The sequence below is a fragment of the Diceros bicornis genome, chromosome 31 (genome assembly GCF_020826845.1).
Source record: "Diceros bicornis minor isolate mBicDic1 chromosome 31, mDicBic1.mat.cur, whole genome shotgun sequence".
Taxonomy (NCBI): domain Eukaryota; kingdom Metazoa; phylum Chordata; class Mammalia; order Perissodactyla; family Rhinocerotidae; genus Diceros; species Diceros bicornis.
The window spans coordinates 777377-794520 of record NC_080770.1 but is presented as its reverse complement, the minus strand read 5'-3'; the positions used below and the strand labels follow the sequence as shown (position 1 = coordinate 794520).

At 64.9% G+C, this 17144-nt stretch overlaps 1 protein-coding gene across 1 annotated transcript in view; it reads left to right on the top strand.

Moving 5' to 3' along the window:
• Nucleotides 1-1996: 1996 nt before the first annotated feature.
• MUC5B (mucin 5B, oligomeric mucus/gel-forming) overlaps nucleotides 1997-17144 on the top strand; it is a 39423-nt gene continuing 24275 nt past the window's right edge. The window contains exons 1-24 of the mRNA XM_058527671.1: nucleotides 1997-2081; nucleotides 4528-4599; nucleotides 5448-5543; nucleotides 5881-6142; nucleotides 6264-6378; nucleotides 6530-6620; nucleotides 6883-6989; nucleotides 8117-8318; nucleotides 8832-8957; nucleotides 9084-9201; nucleotides 9319-9457; nucleotides 9813-9926; nucleotides 10195-10264; nucleotides 10731-10868; nucleotides 11263-11427; nucleotides 11838-11932; nucleotides 13080-13206; nucleotides 13481-13736; nucleotides 14137-14192; nucleotides 14329-14429; nucleotides 14585-14736; nucleotides 15232-15370; nucleotides 15456-15569; nucleotides 16603-16782. Of these exons, the coding sequence (XP_058383654.1) occupies nucleotides 1997-2081; nucleotides 4528-4599; nucleotides 5448-5543; nucleotides 5881-6142; nucleotides 6264-6378; nucleotides 6530-6620; nucleotides 6883-6989; nucleotides 8117-8318; nucleotides 8832-8957; nucleotides 9084-9201; nucleotides 9319-9457; nucleotides 9813-9926; nucleotides 10195-10264; nucleotides 10731-10868; nucleotides 11263-11427; nucleotides 11838-11932; nucleotides 13080-13206; nucleotides 13481-13736; nucleotides 14137-14192; nucleotides 14329-14429; nucleotides 14585-14736; nucleotides 15232-15370; nucleotides 15456-15569; nucleotides 16603-16782 (3120 nt within the window). The remainder of the gene's footprint in view (nucleotides 2082-4527; nucleotides 4600-5447; nucleotides 5544-5880; nucleotides 6143-6263; nucleotides 6379-6529; nucleotides 6621-6882; nucleotides 6990-8116; nucleotides 8319-8831; nucleotides 8958-9083; nucleotides 9202-9318; nucleotides 9458-9812; nucleotides 9927-10194; nucleotides 10265-10730; nucleotides 10869-11262; nucleotides 11428-11837; nucleotides 11933-13079; nucleotides 13207-13480; nucleotides 13737-14136; nucleotides 14193-14328; nucleotides 14430-14584; nucleotides 14737-15231; nucleotides 15371-15455; nucleotides 15570-16602; nucleotides 16783-17144) is intronic.

Below are 17144 nucleotides of genomic sequence, written 5' to 3'. Positions count from 1 at the left end.
GGGTCCTCTCCTCACTCATTCTGTGCATTTACTGAGTGCCTGCTGTGTGCAGCTGTGCACAGATGGGAGAAGCCCCTGCCCGCAGGGAGCTCTCCTTCAGGGTGGGGGTGGCGAGGGACGGATGATGCCCTGAAGAGATAACGTACATTTGAGCCCTGAGACCAAGGTGCCCAGGGCTACTTGCATGTGTGGAGGGTGAGGGCTGCCCCGAATGGGGCTGGTGGGTCCCTCTGAGGGCTTCGGGGTGCTGCCTGTGTCAGGCCACCAAAGCCACAGCTGGGGGTCCAAAGATCCCCCTGCTTCCTTCCTCTGGTGGAGGAGCCAATGGTCCAGGCAGCGTGCATTCCCCACCCACGGGAGGGACTAGGTGCCATGGCATTATCGAGCACCGGCTGTTTGCCCAGCCTGTGCCTGGAACACGGGCAGGAAGGCCAAGGAGGACAGGATCTGTCTGGGGCCCAGGCACAGCCACAGCTCAAGAGCACAGGAGGGCCGGGCAGGGTCTTGAGCCCACCCACCAGGCCTGTCCTTCAAGGTCCCCTGGCCCAGACCTCCCTCGGAGGCCCCTCCAGTCGTGCCCTTCTGCAGTGGGGACAATGGGGCTGGATATTGGGACCCCGAAGACCCCAGCCCCTTGGAAATGACAGTGACGATGGGGGGGGAGCTGGCGGGTGGCCTGAGGTCCCCTGGGGTCCCGGAAGTGCGCAGGGAGCAGTTCCACGGCTGAGATCCCCGTGCCTCCTGCCTCAGCCCAGGGCCCAGGTTTGCAGTGCCGTGGACACAGCAGGCGTCCGGGCACCAGGGAACGTGGGCCACCTCCAGTGCAGGGGCACCCTGCTCCTAAGACACCGGGACCCAAAGTGAAGAGCACGTCCGGGCCTCCTGCAGGCCTCCCGACACGTGCGGCCTGTGCAGCCGGCGGCCATGCTGAGGGGTAACAGTTGGCAAAACGCGGCAAAGCTTTTAAGACGGGTTTTCCCTTTACCCCAGAAATTCCACATCTGCAAATTCATCCTCAGAAAGACGCAGGAGGAATACCAGGTGCTCCCCCAACCTGGAACCTGCCCGCGCCCGGGGTTGGGAGGGGGGCTGGTTACAGCCATGGGACCCTGCGTGTCTCCCCTGGCCATCCTGCGGGCTGTTCTCAGACACGCTCAGGAGTTGGGGAAGGATGCCAGCATCCCAGCGCACCATGGGAGGGGAAAGAAGATAGGCTGATGGTGGCCTCAGGGCCTCCGTCTCCCCTTGAACTTGAACTTGGTGACAGAGAGGAGCCCAGAGACCTGCAGGGGGCACTGCTCAGCACAGCTGGGGTCTCTGGGCACGGAGCCTCCTCCCAGGACCCTCATAAGCACCACAGACAGGCGCCCCGCCCTCCTCACACAGCCATACGCTCCCCTAGCTGAGCAGGAGCCCCAGGGCCCCCGCTTGCCAGGACGAGCATGATCTCACAGCCTCACGGCCCCCTCCCCACTCCTCGGGGACAGTGAGCACCTCGGGCCAGCTCCCCCAGGAGCGGTCGGCTCCTCCCCTTCAATCCCACCTCTCGGCCTGGTCAGGCTGCCCAGAGGAGCGCGACGCAGGGCCTGCTGACCACCCTCCCTCTTCAGTGAGTGGGGCTGCAGCCAGGCAGGACCCCGGGTGGTCCGAGGCGGCCCTGCTTTGTAGGGAATTTGCCATCTACAATGGGCCGCCAGCACCACCTTCCTGGCCCAGGTGGATGGCCTGTCCCCCCTCCCTTCTGATTCTCAGAAGCTTCTGGGGGCGGGGGTCCTGCGTCTCTGGGGCCCAGAGCCACAGATTCTTCCTCCTACAGTCCTCTTGCCTGCCACGGCCCCTCCCCAAGAGCAAACACACGTGGCTGGCGCGGGGGAGAGGACGGCGCCCTGCGCAGCCCAGGAGCTGGGCGCCGGGCCAGGGCTTCCTGCTACTTAAGCCCCAGGGCCCCCAGGGGAGCGAGCACCTTGCCCGACTCCCTCCTCGCCTCCCGCCCACCATGCCAGCCCCCGGGATGGGCGCCCCAGCAGGGTGCCGGGCGCTGGCGTGGGCCCTCGCGGCCCTGCTCTTGGTGCAGAAGGCAGGTAAGGCCGACCCCCCGGCTCCACCTTCAAGGGGTGGACGGCTTCTGCAGGCCACGCGCCTGGGGGTTTCTCCCGCTGAGAATGGACAGTGTGTCCTTGACAGGCCCTGCACAGCAGGGACACCCGGCCGCCGGGGCTCTCAGCCTTCGTCAGGAGAAGTTGTGTGCCCGAGGGAGACCACTCGGGGATGGGATGGGGGTCGGCACTGGGTGAGGAAGCCGAGGCTGGGGGTCTCTCTGGTCCCCATGAGGTCCCCATATCAGAGGCAGGGACAGCACCCAGTATGGATCCCTGTCCACAGGGGCTGCACTTTCTCCACTCTGCCCTCCGAGAATGGCCTGGGGTACGAAGGCAGCCCCCACGGTGTCTCTGAAATACCTCCTGGAAATAGGGCTGCCACGGAGCCAACAGGTGCAGTGCCCACCTGGCAGAAGGGGAGCCACCCCTGAGCCCACTGTGGCACCTCGCACCACACCCACCGTGCGGCCTTTCTCAGCGGCCTGTACCTGTTGGTCTTGTCTGTTGTCCCTCGGGCCCCAAGGCTCTTAGCATCGCAGGGAAGTGCCAGGAGCCCTAATACTTACTGTCAACACAAAAGATGCGGCCCCAGGGGCTGCCTGGGCAACACCCAGCAGGGCTGGCCTGGAGCTCTGGCCACCAGAGCCTGCCCTGCCTGTCCCCAGCCGCACTCTGCTCCTGCTCCTGCTCCCCACAGAGCCTCACCCCGAGCCCGAGGCTCTCTCCATCTGTGCACAGGAGGCGGTGAAGGGGAGAGGACCGTCTCCCAGAGCACGGGGAGACGTGTGAAGTCACATGAGTCCCCTTTCTTGGGAGGCGAAGGTGGTCCCTACAGCAACTCCCAGAGGGGGTCCTGGGACGCTGCCCAGTGCAGCGACCCCCAGCCTGCAGAGTGGTTTAGGACGCCAGTTCACCAGCTTGCACAGCCGTGTCCCCGCTCAGCCGGGCTCTTTCGGGCCAGGCTGGCCTCAGCTCCGCACACCTGAGCAGTGGGCCTGCCTGTGAGCCTACCTCATCCTGCACTTGCTTCCCTCTTGTTGGGGACAAATCCCTCGGATGGGGGCGCATCTTGTCATGAGACACTGGTATCCCCAGAGCCAGAGGCCCTCTCAGGGGTGGGTAAGGGTGGGCCCTGAGTGGGGGAGCTTCATGTCAGGGGGGATGTGCACCCGACCGCGGCGTGATGGGGTGGTCGGCGGCAGGCATTTCTCTGGCCAAGTGATGGAGACCCAGATTCACTGGGCCTGTCACCCGCCTAAGGAGGGCCCTGTGTTTAACCAATTTGCGTGGAAATGGCACTGATGGAGAGGAGGGATGCCGTGTACCCTGCATCTGTGTGGAACCCTCTGGTTTCTTCACGGTGGTGTGGGGCCAGGGGCTGGCAGCAGCTGGCCCCGGCTAGGCACAGGTGGGAGGGGCTGTGGGTCTGGGGTCATGGGTGGTGAGAGGGAGCAGCTATGCTCTTGGGAAACGCAGTCAGCCGGGGCCCCTGAGAGGAGAGAGAGGTGCCGGGCCAGGAACCGCGGTTTCCACGCATCGGCGTCCCCACCGGGAAAGTGGAACAGGATGCAGAGCAGCCCAGCACCCATCGCTGAGCGCCGGCCCCACCAGGGACATCAGGACACGGCCCCACCTCCCACTCCCCATGAAGCGCAGGCTTGGGCTGAGCATGGAGACGCCCGGCAGACACGAGGAAGGAATTCCAGGGCCGCGTAAAGGGGGTGCCCCTGCCCCAGCCCAGCAGAGAGGGGTCTGAGGGGTCAGCCTTCTCCACTGAGGCAGTGAGAGGTCGTGGGGGCCTGGCCGCTGGAGGGGAGCACCTGGCTTGGCCCCAGTCAGGCTGGCGGATGAGGCCCTGCCTAGAGGTGGTGGACACACAGGTGACCTGGGGCAGCCGTCCCAGCACTAGGTCCCCAGGCCTCCCACTTGCCATGATTGATGGTTCTAACGCGGAGCTGGCGCTCGTCTTGGGTTTCTCCTAAGTCACACCTGGAAGCCTCCCCGAGTGCGTGTGCCCCTCTCCCCAACAAAGCCGGTCTTTGTCCTTCTCTGAGGGACGCACGGGATGGGGCCAAACCCTCTCTCTGGGGTGGCCGGGGTCACGGGCGCCAACGCCTTTTCCTGATTCCATTCTCCTGCCCTGAGCCAGCTTCCCTGTCACAGGGCGATGAGGCCCCACCCAGAATTCATGGACAGGGAGGGTGGGGGTCAGCGCAGGGCCACTGAACAGCTGCAGCTCTCTGCCAGAACCTTCCATCCCGGCGGAGGCCTTGCTCTCTCTCACACTGGGTGATGGGGAGGCCTGAGCCATCACGTGGCCGCCATCCTGCAGCCCACGGAGACCCGCCGCCAGTGCCCCGAATAGGCCGCCGAAGGAGGGGTGGCTGACTGTCTGCTTCTCACCGACTCCCGTCCCCTCTTCCCGCAGAGACCCAGGGCAACACGGAGCTGAGCTGGGCGAGCGCAGAGGCTGCCGCGGACGGTCAGAGGGAGGCTGTTGGTACGCGGCCCAGGCTCCTGGAGGAAGTGAAAGGGGCTCCGGGCGGCCGGAGGGGGCCAGAGCCCTCCCCACATCACCCACATGTCACACAGAGACCCTCCCCATCCCATCTGCCCAAGGAGGTGGCAAGGAGGGGCCAAAAACCACTGAGGTGCAGAGCAGAGAGGCTCACACGCTCACACACACTCACACGAGTGCACACACATGTTCTCACACACGTGTATGCACATGTTCATATTCACATGCATGTGCACACATACTCATGCCCACAGAGTGGTCGGGCACACATTCACACTCTTGTGTGCACACTCATGTGTGTACACACACGCATACCCACAAATGTGTCCAGATTCACACACTCACATGTACACTCACTCCCACACACTCATACATGCACACACATCCACACACTCAAACGTTCGCACACTCACACTTGCATGCATGTGGGCACACCCACACACTCACATTCACACACTCACACATGTACACTCACATCCACACACTCATATGTGCACACACGTCCACACACTCACACAGTCACATACATCTCACACACTCACACTTGCATGTGCACACACGTGTGCACACTCACACTTGCATGCATGTGGGCACACCCACAAGCTCACAATCACACTCTCACACACGTGTGCATACACACACCCACAGGGCAACGACCACATGGAAAAGCTCAGGGCAGGAGCACGTCTCAGGCAGACAGGAGGGTCCAGCAGGGGACGCCTTAGTCCTGGGGCTCCCTGGGCCGGGTCAGTCCTGGCCTGTGGCTCCCTGCTGCCCCAGGGTGGCCAGAGAGGAGGGTAGGGGTCCCAGGAAGGGGTGTCCCCAGTCAGTCCCAGCCTGGCTGAGTTCCCGGAGTGACCTGGTTTTCTCTGCAGCCCAGCACATGATCTTCATCCCACCCATCACTGTCTTCCCCACCATGAGCCGTAAGTGGACACCACCCACTGCTAACGGGGGCGGGGGTGTTTGCCAGGGGGTCACAGATCTGGATTAAAGCTGGCACAGTGTGGGGCAGCCGGCAGCTGGGTGGCCGTCCCTGTGGACAGTTCTCCTGGGACTGACTCTGGGGTGCTGGGCAGGCCGTCACGGGTCTTGGAGAGAAGCAGAGGAGCTGAGGGGAGGAGGCAGGTATGTCGGATAGAGGCGGCTGCCCTTCTGGCTCCCCTTTCCCAAATTGGGCACCTTGTCCTGGGGAAGGCGCCCGTGGGCAGCTGGGCATGGGCAGTGGCATCTGGCGGGGGCCCTACCATGTGCTCCCCACAGCCGCGAACCCGGTGCACAACGGGCGGGTGTGTAGCACCTGGGGCGACTTCCACTACAAGACCTTCGACGGCGACATTTTCCGCTTCCCCGGCCTCTGCAACTACGTCTTCTCCGCGCACTGTGGCGCCGCCTACGAGGACTTCAACATCCAGCTCCGCCGCAGCCTGGCCGGCTCCAGGCCCACTATCACCCACGTCGTCCTCAAGACCCAGGGGCTGGTGGTGGAGATCTCCAATGGCTCTGTTCTCATCAACGGGCAGCGGTGAGCCCGGGGCTGGGAGGAGCCAGGACTCCGGGGTGGGCTCGGGGCTCAGAGCCGGGGGTGGGGCACTGGACGCCGCCCCACACCCCGGCCGTGGGAGGACCAGAACTTTCCTCCCCAGGGAGGACCTGCCCTACAGCCGTGCCGGACTTGTGGTGGAGCAGACCAGTATCTACGTCAAAGTCAACGTCCGGCTGGCGCTGACCTTCATGTGGAACGGGGAGGATAGCGCCCTGGTGAGGAAGCCCCAACCCCAGGCCCCTCTCAACACAGCTGGGGGAGCCCCCGCAGGTGGACGGTGGGAGAGCCTTGCGGTCCCCCGGGGTCAGTGGGGATGGGGCCCTGCCTGGCCGGCAGAGGCTGGAGCTGCCCCTCCCATGCCCTCAGCTGGAGCTGGACCCCAAGTATGCCAACCAGACGTGCGGCCTGTGTGGGGACTTCAACGGGCTGCCTGCCATCAATGAGTTCTACGCCCACAGTGAGTGCTGCCCGGGGTCAGGGCGTGGCAGGCAGCCGAGGGCCAGACAGTCCCAGGGAGGCCAGGAGGGCCGAGTGGGGGTGGTGTCACCCAGGCCGTTGGCAGGGAGCAAATTGGAGTGGAGGCAACGCTCAACCCAGTGATGCCCCAGAATGAAGTTTCAGGGGGTCCTGGGCATGGGCAGGGGGTCCCCTGGCAGCCATGTCCCACACTGCCCCCAGAGCCCCTCGGGGCCCCCACACCAAGCTCTGCGTCTCTGCAGACGCCAGGCTGACTCCTGTACAGTTTGGGAACCTGCAGAAGCTGGACGGGCCCACGGAGCAGTGCCAGGACCCCCTGCCCTCCCCGGCTGACAACTGCACCGACGAGGTGAGCGCCTCTCAGGGGCCCGGCCTCCCTGTGGCCCCTGTCCCCAGGTGTGGGGACAGTGGGGAGGGGACTCACCTTCTGGGGGTGGGACCTCGGGTGTCCAGGTGAGAGAGGGTCTCCTAGTCCCGGGCGGCAGAGACTTGGCCTCCACTCTCGAGGCACACCCTCTGCACCCACACGCCTTCGCGCATGTGCCACTGCCACACATGCTCAGCATGTGGGCCATGTGCTTGTGGGAGTGTGTGTGTCTTGGGCTGCATGTGTGTGCAAATCTGTGCCCACACACACAGTCCTACCAAGAGTGGGCACTCAGGGGGCCCAGGACAGGAAAGCCCTTCCAAGGAGCCGGGAGGACCCCACCTTTGGAAATGGCCTGGAAGCTCCAGGATCCCCCAGAACCAGCAGAATCCCCAGGCCTGAAATCGGGACGTGGGCCTGTGGCCCACTCCCAGCCGGCCGGGGGGTGGGGAGGGAGGATGTTCATCAACAGCCAGCACTGACTCTATGGGGGCTGCCTGAGGGTGGACGGGCACCTCCGCCTCCCCTTCCTCTGAGCCACCTCCAGGCGCAGAGTCTGCACCTTTCCTGGTTGTTGACACCATGGGCAGGGGTGTCCTGGAGCCCTGGATGGGTGGGGGGAGTCCAGTGTCATGGGTCACTCCCCAGAGGCAAGCAGAGTTCTGCACCCAGCAGTGGCAAGTTCACAGTGGTTGACTGGATGGATGGGTAGGTGGGTGGGTGGATGGATGGATGGAAGGCTATCCCGATGGATGGATGGGTAGGTGGATGGGTGGATGGATGGATGGGTGGATGGATGGATGGATGGATAGATGGACGGATGGAGGAATAGGTGGATGGGTGGATGGGTAGGTAGATGGACAGATGGATGGATGAATGGAGGGATGGGTGGATGGATGGATAGGTGGATGGAGGGATGGGTGGATGGATGGATAGGTGGATGGAGGGATGGGTGGCTGGAGGGATAGGTGGATGATGGATGGGTGGGTGGATGGAAGGAACCTCAAGGGGAAGAAGAGGCTCCCTGGCTGGGGTGGGGAATGCAGGGTTGGTGTCCCTGTACGATCCTGCGTGGAGGGCAGTGGGTGCCCAGCCTTTGTGCTCCCCAGGAGGGTATCTGCCGCCGCACCCTGCTGGGCCCGGCCTTCGCCCAGTGCAATGGGCTGGTGGACACCGATGTGTACGTGGCCGCCTGCACCCAGGACCTGTGCCGCTGCCCCACTTGCCCATGTGCCACCTTTGCCGAGTACTCCCGCCAGTGTGCCCATGCGGGGGGCCAGCCACAAAACTGGAGGGGCCCTGACTTTTGCCGTGAGTGTCCCCCACCAGGGCCTGGGCTGTGGGCCCCAATGAGGGCCAGCCTGTGCCTTGCACCCACGCTGGGTCCCTGGGGAAGGGGTGAGGGACGAGACCCCTGGGTCTGGCTGGGGACACAGGGCAGGCAGAGCCACTCAGGGGGCCCACTAGCAAGAGGGTGGGCTGGGGAGCAAAGGGGGATATGCAAGGCCAGGGGTGTCTGGGGGCCCTGAGGAAGGACCCGGCCAGGGCACAGTGAGCTGAGCTCACCCTAGACCCTAGGTGGGCATGAGAGGGCTGTCCCAGGAGACACTGGGCCTCGTGCTCCCTTCGCCTCCCGCCTCACCCAGAAGACGGCTGGGGGCCAGGACAAGTGGGGCCATGGCTCCTGAGACGAGGGGCTCCCTGGGCCCAGCTGTGGCTTTGGCGACCCCTCGTGGCACATGGAAGACAGGAGCAGAGGTGTCTGTCTGCCTGCCGGGTGCCTGGGTGGCCTCCTGAGGGCCTAGCGCTGCCTCTTCCCTGCAGCCCAGATGTGCCCCCTCAGCCTGCAGCACCAGGAGTGCGGCTCACCGTGTGCCGACACCTGCTCCAACCCCGAGCACTCGCAGCTCTGCGAGGACCACTGCGTGGACGGCTGCTTCTGCCCCCCAGGCAGGTCCTCCTGGCCCTTGAGGACTGTCCTCACCCGGGACCTTTGCCCCCACCCCATGGCTGCCTCCGGTCACTGTGTTTCCAACACCCGCCCCAGCCTCGGCTGACCCACTCCCGCCCCCCCAGGCACAGTGCTGGACGACGTCACCCACACGGGCTGCCTGCCCCTGGAGCGCTGCTCCTGTACCCACGGCGGCCGTATCTATGCCCCAGGGGCCTCCTTCACCACCAGCTGCAGCTCCTGGTAGGCCCCCAGCCGGCCCTGCTCCTGAGCCTGTTCCTGCCTAGGGCGGGGGTGCATGGGGTGAGGTCCGCCTCCGCCTCACTGTGCCCCCTCTGCTCACGGCCTCGTTTCCCCCAGCACCTGCTCCAGGGGGCTGTGGCAGTGCCAGGACGTCCCGTGCCCGGGCACCTGCTCCGTCCAGGGCGGCTCCCACGTCTCCACCTACGACGAGAAACTCTACGATGTGCACGGAGACTGCAGCTACATCCTGTCCAAGGTGGGTCCCGCGGGGCTGCGGGCATCAGGCCCCACCTGCTGGGCCCCTCGGCCTCCTCTGCGCCAGGGAAGGGCCCTATGATGGCCGTCAAAGTGGGCGAAGCCCCTGCGGCCCCCTCCCGTCCTGAGAGAAAGGCCCCAGGCTCACACTCACGGGGGCCGAGGGGCCCCAGGCCCTGAGGAAGCTGCCTGGAGATGACCGCAGGTGCCAGAGGCCACCACGAGCCACTGGCCGCCTCCAACCTGCATGGGTGTTCCTGGGCACAGGGGCACCACACACACACACACACGCAGCCCCTCTCTGCCATGTGGGGGCTGGCTGTCCCCCAACGAACTGGTGGGCTTTGCCTTGTCAGAAATGTGCAGACAGTAGCTTCACCGTGCTGGCTGAGCTGCGGAAATGCGGCCTGACGGACAACGAGAACTGCCTCAAGACGGTGACACTCAGGATGACCGGCAGTGGGGACACAGTAAGGGTCGGGGACACAGTGAGGGTCAGAGAAACGGTGAGGGTCGGGGCTGGAAGAAGGGCAGGGACTACAGGACAGAGATGGGGAGGACGGGCTCCAGCTCCCTCCCTAGATCCCACAGCCCCAGGGACCACCGCCCTCCCAGCCACACGGAGGTTCGGAGGAGGTTCAGAGGTTCGAGGTTGCAGACAAGGTGGCCAGCGCTCCCTCGTCTGTGAGCCGGCGGGCCCCTCCCCACACTGACTGCAGACCCGTCTCGTCTCGCCAGGCCATCCAGATCCAGGCCAACGGCGGGGTGTTCATGAACTCCATCTACACACAGCTGCCCGTGTCAGCAGGTACGCGGCCCCTGGGGCAGCTGGGCCTGTGCAGCCAGGCGGGCGCCTCCAGAGTGACCGTCCACTCCCAGAGCCTGAGCAGAACCAGCCTGGGCCCTTGCTAGTTCTTTGTGGCCTTGGGCAGTTTCAGAACACCCCATGGTTGGTTTCTCATCTGCAAAGTGAGGATGTCAGTGGTCCTACCGAGGCTGCTTCGGGGACCCTGTGTTGAGTACACTTGGTGGCCGGCCTCTCAGGGAGCATCAGCAGTCACTCATGACCTGAGCAGACATGTGAGCTCCTGCCTGGCTCCAGATCCCATGGTGGTGGCTGGAGTCCACCAGATACGTGACTCACTCCAGCCCATCCTCTACGGGCCCATCCCCGCCTCCTGGGCCGTCCTGGAAGCACGGGGGCTCAGGCAGTGGTGGTCAGCCTGGCCAGGCCTGGCCTCCGTGCAGCCTCTCACCACCCCCTGCATCCACAGCCAACATCACCATCTTCAGGCCCTCGTCCTTCTTCATCCTGGTCCAGACGGGCCTTGGGCTACAGCTGCAGGTGCAGCTGGTGCCTCTCATGCAGGTGTACCTCAGGCTGGACCCCTCCTACCGAGGCCAGATGTGTGGTAAGACTTGGCGGGAGGGCTCGGAGGGGCAGGGGCAGTGGGGATGACTCAGGTCCAGGCTGCAAGCAGCGGGGCGGGCAGAGTCTGGCAGGAGATGGGGATCAGGGAGGCAGCTGCTCCCAGAGACCCCTGCACCAGCCCAGGGCACCCAATGTCTGGCCGGTGGCAGGAGGGAGGTGGCCCAGGAGGACAGTGAGCAAGCCACGCAGCCCTCACTTGGGCAGGCTGTGCACAGGGGCTGACGCCCACCAGGGCTTATCTGCAGATGGTTCTGGAACCAAAACCCTGGGTTGGGGCTCTTGGCCAGTCTGCCTTGTGGCGGCACCCAGAGGAACTGCAGGGCAGGGGGAGTACGGCCAAGCTGGATGGCCAGCTAACGTCCCCCCGTCCCCAGGCCTGTGCGGGAACTTCAACCAGAACCAGGCTGACGACTTCCGGATCCTCGGTGGCGTGGTGGAGGGCACAGCCGCCCCCTTCGCCAACACCTGGAAGACCCAGGCCGCCTGCCCCAACGTCAAGAACAGCTTCGAGGACCCCTGCTCCCTCAGCGTGGAGAACGGTAACCCACTCCTGGGAGCCCTAGGGTTACCCCGGGTCCGGGCCTGGGGGCTGCCCATCTTCGCAGGAAGCCTCATCTCACCCGGGCTCCGGAACTGGAGGGTCTGGGGAGACCCCCACGTCCAGGCGTGCATGCAGGCGGAGGGCTGGGGGTGAGCAGGGAGGGGCGCTGAGAGCCCGTTTCTGGGAACAGCACCTTCCCGCCCCGTAAGCAGTGCCCACACGGCACGGTGGGTGAGCCCCAAATTCCAACTCAGTTTCCCAGGGCCGAGGGGCCCCCACAGGTCTGTGTGTTCGGAGCGGAGGCTGCTGGAGGTGTGCAGGTGCAGGGGGAGTGAGGTGGGCACAGGGAGCCGGCAGCCGCTAAGCTGTGCCCAGTGACCATCAGCCCGCCCACCTCTCCTCTTCCAGAGAACTACGCCCAGCACTGGTGCTCGCTGCTGACCCACCCTGCCGGCGCCTTCTCGCCCTGCCACACCATTGTCAACCCTGCACCCTTCCACTCGGTGAGACCCTGGTGGGCTGGTGCTGGAGCGGGACCTGCCCTGCCTGGAGCTGTCCCTCCCCAGCCACCCCTTCGGGGTCCCTCTCTCACGGACGGCCCCCGACACAGCGGGCCGGGCCAGTCAGTCCCACTCTCGGCCATGCTCTGGGCTCTGGGCACCAGCACTGTTGGTGTGTTTGTTGCCGTAACTAAGGACCACACACTGGGTGGCTAAAACCTGGAGACATTTATCCTCTCACATTCTGGAGGCCAGAAGTCCAAAGTCAAGGTGTCACAGGGCTGTGCTCTCTCTGGAGGCTCCAGGGGAGAGTCCTTCCTGCCTCTTCCAGCTTCTGGGGGTTCCTGCGTTCCTGGCTTGTGGCCACTGCACCCCAATCTCTGCCTCGGTCATCACATGGCCTTCTCTCTGTGTCTGTCTCTCCCTGTGTGACTGTGTCCAAGTCTCTTATAAGGACACCAGGCATGTTGGATCAGGGCCCACCCTAATGACCTCATCTTAATTGCGTCTGCAAAGACCCTATTTCCGATAATCTCACGTTCACAGGCCCCGGGGGTTAGGACTTCCATATACCTTTTTGGGGGACACAATTCAACCCACGAAGGCCAGGTCACAGGCCACTTTTCTAGAAGCGAAAGCCCTAAGTGCACATGACTCCAGCCTCAAGGAGTCTGTCTGCAGGTGGAGGACCCAGGCCACCTCTGCCCATTTGGGGGTGGTGCACCTCCACCCTGCCGTCCAGCCTACCCCACCTCCGGCCGTCTCTTGCCTTCAGTCTCTCCCCACCCCACTCCATCCACGCCCTCACATGCAGCACCACCAGTGACAGATCTAGAATTCAAGCTAGACCCTGCCCTGCCCTTCAGAGACCCCTCCCCAGACCCCATCCTCAGCCCGGCTCCATGCCTTCCCGCTGGGCCCGGGCCCAGCCTCTCCCACCACAGAGTGTGCAGCTTATCTCCCTGGTGGCCTCGCACAAAGCACAGGGGGCTGTCCCCCAGGAGGACCCACCGCCTTCAGTCTGCGCCATGAGCCCTCCTGGGGGGTGGAGCTCCCAGCCCAGCTGGCCGTCCCGGGAAGGACAGACTGGGAGGGGTGGGACCCTGGTGGGCTGGAGTCCCTGACGGCCCCCCGATGTCCCCGTCCCCAGAACTGCATGTTCGACACGTGCAACTGCGAGAAGAGCGAGGCCTGCATGTGCGCGGCTCTGTCCTCCTACGTGCGGGCCTGTGCCGCCAAGGGCGTGCTGCTCCGCGGCTGGAGGGACAGTGTCTGCAGTGAGTGCCCCCGCGCCATCCTGGCTTCACCTGGCAGGGGCGGGGGGCGCTGGGGACCCCGGGGGGCAGCGACCCCCACCCACATGTTCTCAGCGAGGGCTTGGCGCTTCCTCCTCCGGTCCAGCCAAGAACCTTGTGCCCTTACCATCCCGAGTTCCAGAGGGGGAAACCGAGTCCCAGGCCACTTCAAACCCAGTTTGGACGTGGTAAAGCGACGCCAGACAGGGCCACTCAGCCACTGACCCCTGTGTCGCCCCCCACACCCCACCTCTAGCCAAGTACATGAGCAGCTGCCCCAAGTCCCAGACCTATGCCTACGTGGTGGACGGCTGCCAGCCCACCTGCCGCAGCCTGAGCCAGGCCGACGTCACCTGCGGCATCGCCTTCGTGCCAGTGGACGGCTGCACCTGTCCCTCGGGCACCTTCCTGGACGACGCCGGTGCCTGTGTGCCCGCCGAGGCCTGTCCCTGCTACTTCCGCGGCTCCGTGGTGGCTCCGGGAGAGGTCGTGCACGACGATGGCGTGGTGTGGTAAGGGGCCGGCCAGGCCAGCCCTGAGCCCTTCCGGGAAGAGGGGCCTCTCCCCTGGCCCGGGAGGGTGTCCTGAGGGCCGGGGACCATGGAAGGTGCGGCGCGTGCGCGGCGGGCGGCTCTCACTCTGGGGCCGGCCCGGGGTGCCCCCCATCGCCTCCCCGGTGGCTCCTTTACCAGCTGAGGCCACGTCCTCATCTTCGAGTCCAAGCTGCCTTCTTGCACACCTGTTGCCTGTTTACTCGAGCACCTCCGCGGCATTTGGGGCCTCGCTGTGACCCCGGCAGTGGGCACCGTCCTTTCCTCAGACGAATCCTGGCGGGCCCAGCCGACAGAGATCCGGGTGGGGGTCTGTGGGCAGTGGGCAGCGGGCCCAGACCAGGTTGCCCATCTCTCATAGCTCCTGTGTGAGTGGGAAACTGAGCTGCCTGGGAGCCGAGGAGGAGACGAGCACAGGTACCTTCCTCCCTCCGAGCCCCACCTGGGACCCCCGGAACCCCACCCGGGGTGGCAGGGGGGTGCTTCTGTTGGCCTCAGGGTGGGGGTCCTGCCCACACCAGCGGGCTCCTCCCAGTGTGCCATCCCTCCGCAGGGTGTGTGGCTCCCATGGTGTACCTGGACTGCAGAAACGCCTCAGCGGGCACACCCGGGGCCGAGTGCCTCAGGAGCTGCCACATGCTCGACGTGGACTGTGTGAGTTGGCCGGGGAGGGCACAGCCCCTGCGCTGCCTGGAGAGCATGCCCACCCCTAAGCCTGGGCACCCCTGGGTTGGGCAGCATCCCCTCCCCTCGGTGTCCCCGGGCCCCAGCAAGGGACGAGCCACTGACCATTGCCCACTCGTCCACAGTTCAGCACCCACTGTGTGTCTGGCTGCGTCTGCCCCCCGGGGCTGGTGTCGGACGGGAGTGGGGGCTGCGTGGCTGAGGAGGACTGCCCCTGTCTGCACAACGAGGCCACATACAAGCCCGGGGAGACCATCAGGGTGGACTGTAATACCTGGTGAGTCGAGGGGCTGCAGAGGGGAGGGCGTGGGCAGAGACCACAGGGACAGCGGGCCTGAGCTGGCCTCAGCGAGGGGGTCCTTGGCAGGGAGCAGGAGAGGAGCTGAGGCCTGGTGCTGTCCCCACCCCTTAGAAGCCCTGGGCAGTCCCGTTTGTCCTCTGGGAGGTGCCCCAGGGGCCTGGCCTCCTCTGCCCAGCAGATGGCAGGGGCCAGTTAAAGCTGACACCAGGACCACCGGCCCTGCACCCCAGGCGCCAAGGGCTGGGGAAGCCTCAAGACAGAAGCGCCACCGGCAGGTGGTGGGTCCTGTGAGCCCCACACTCACTGCTTCATTTGACCCCTCTCGAGCGTGGGGGGGCACCCCCATGTCCCCGTTTTATGAGCAGGGGCTGGGTCCCCGTCCTTGTCATGGCGGGGACCGGCTTGGCCACAGCGGCCCAGGGGGCAGGCTCCTGCCCAATGAGCATCGCGTGTCCTCCCCTCGCCATGCAGCACCTGCAGGAGCCGCAGGTGGGAGTGCAGCCATCGGCCCTGCCTGGGCACCTGCGTGGCCTACGGGGACGGCCATTTCATCACCTTCGACGGCGAGCGCTACAGCTTCGAAGGGAGCTGCGAGTACACACTGGCCCAGGTACGCGGCCCCCTCGCCCCTCCCAAGGGCCGGGCTTGGTTGGCAGTGACCCATGTTACCCAAGTCTCACCTCTCCCCGTCCCAGGACCACTGCGGGGGCAACGGCACCACCAACGGGACCTTCCACATCATCAGCGAGAACGTCCCCTGCGGGACCACGGGCGTCACCTGCTCCAAGGCCATCAAGCTCTTCCTGGAGGTGCGAGTCCACCAGGAACCTTCTCCCTTCCTCTGCAGCCCACCCTGGCCCTCCAGCTGAATCCCTGGCCCTCCAGCTGAATCGTGTCTTGGGGCCGCCTAATAAATGGCCACACCCCGGGGACTTAAAACCAGAGAAATTCATTCCCTCACGGTTCCAAGGCCAGGTCTCTGACATCCAGGTGTCACGGGGCCGCGCTCCCTCGCAGGCTCCAGGGGAGGGTCCTGCCTGCCTCCCTCAGCTTCTGGGGCTGCAGACGTTCGTTCCCGGGCCTGGGGCTGCACTCCTCCTGTCTCTGCCTCATCTTCCCACGGCCTCCTCTCCGTGTGTCCTTTCTCCTTCTCTTCTCTTATGGGGACACCTGTCATTGGACTTAGGCCCACCCTAAATCCAGGATGACCTCATCTTGAGATCCTTCACTTAATCACATCTGCAAAGACCCTTTATCCATGTAAGAGCACATTCACAGGGGCCGGAGTTTAGGATGTGGACATGTCTTTTGGGGGCCTCCCTTCAGCCCACCATACCTAGAGACGCCCACTTCCGGCAGAAGAAGATCAGAGTTCCCAGGGCAGAGAGCAGAGCGGCTGGCTGGGGGGCGTTTCCCCCGAAAGAGTGGAGGAGCAGGAGGAAGGCAGCAGCGCTCGGGGATCAGCGGAGGCGGGGGGGTGGGGGGCAGCCGGAGTTGGGGGCGGCAGGGGGTGAAGTGCTTGGCAGGGGAGCAAAGCCTTGGCCACAAAGAGCCTGAGGCAGTCACGTGGGCTCCCGCAGCCTCGCGCTGTGCCCTCTGCCTTCCTCTGCTCGCCTGTGGCCCCCAACATTCCACGCAGCCTCCGGGCTCCCAGCACACCCTGCCCAGCCTCTCGTCCTGCATTCGTCGACTATATCAGGAGCCCTGCTCATCCGTAACACCAGCCCCATGCTGGTGCTCTGGGGCCCCTGAGCACCCGTGGAGCCCCTGCCCTGGGCCATGGGGTGGGCTCTGGCCCCAGAGCTGGCCCCTGCAGCAGCTGCTTCCCCTGTGCCCTCGCAGAACTATGAGCTGATCCTCCATGAGGGCACCTACAAGGTGGTGCAAAGGGGGTCGGGCGGAGACCTGCCCTACAAGATCCGGTACATGGGCATCTACCTGACCGTCGAGACCCGCAGTGGCATGGTCGTGTCCTGGGACCGGAAGACCAGTGTGTTCATCCGGCTGCGCCAGGATTACAAGGTGTGGGCAGGCGGGCTATGGGATCCTCTCGGGCCTGGACAGAGCCCCCACTCCTAGACCTGGCCCTGGGGGGACCGTCTGGAAGCTGAGGGTCTGCTGAGGGTCAGCTGAGGGCTGGGGCCAGGACATGCACAATGTCAGGTTCTGAAAAGGGGCATGTTCAGACCAAACCAACAAATGGGTGCATCAGAGTCCTGGTTGGAAAGCCGCTCTTTGCTCTGTGGTCTCCCCACTCAGTAATACCACACCTGCTGGGCTGAGGTTCTGTGGGGGAGCAGGTGCCCACCCTCCTGCCCCCTGCTCACCAAAGGACCCTCCGTGTACCCCTCCTGCAAGTTCACAGGCACTGCCCAGGGGAACCG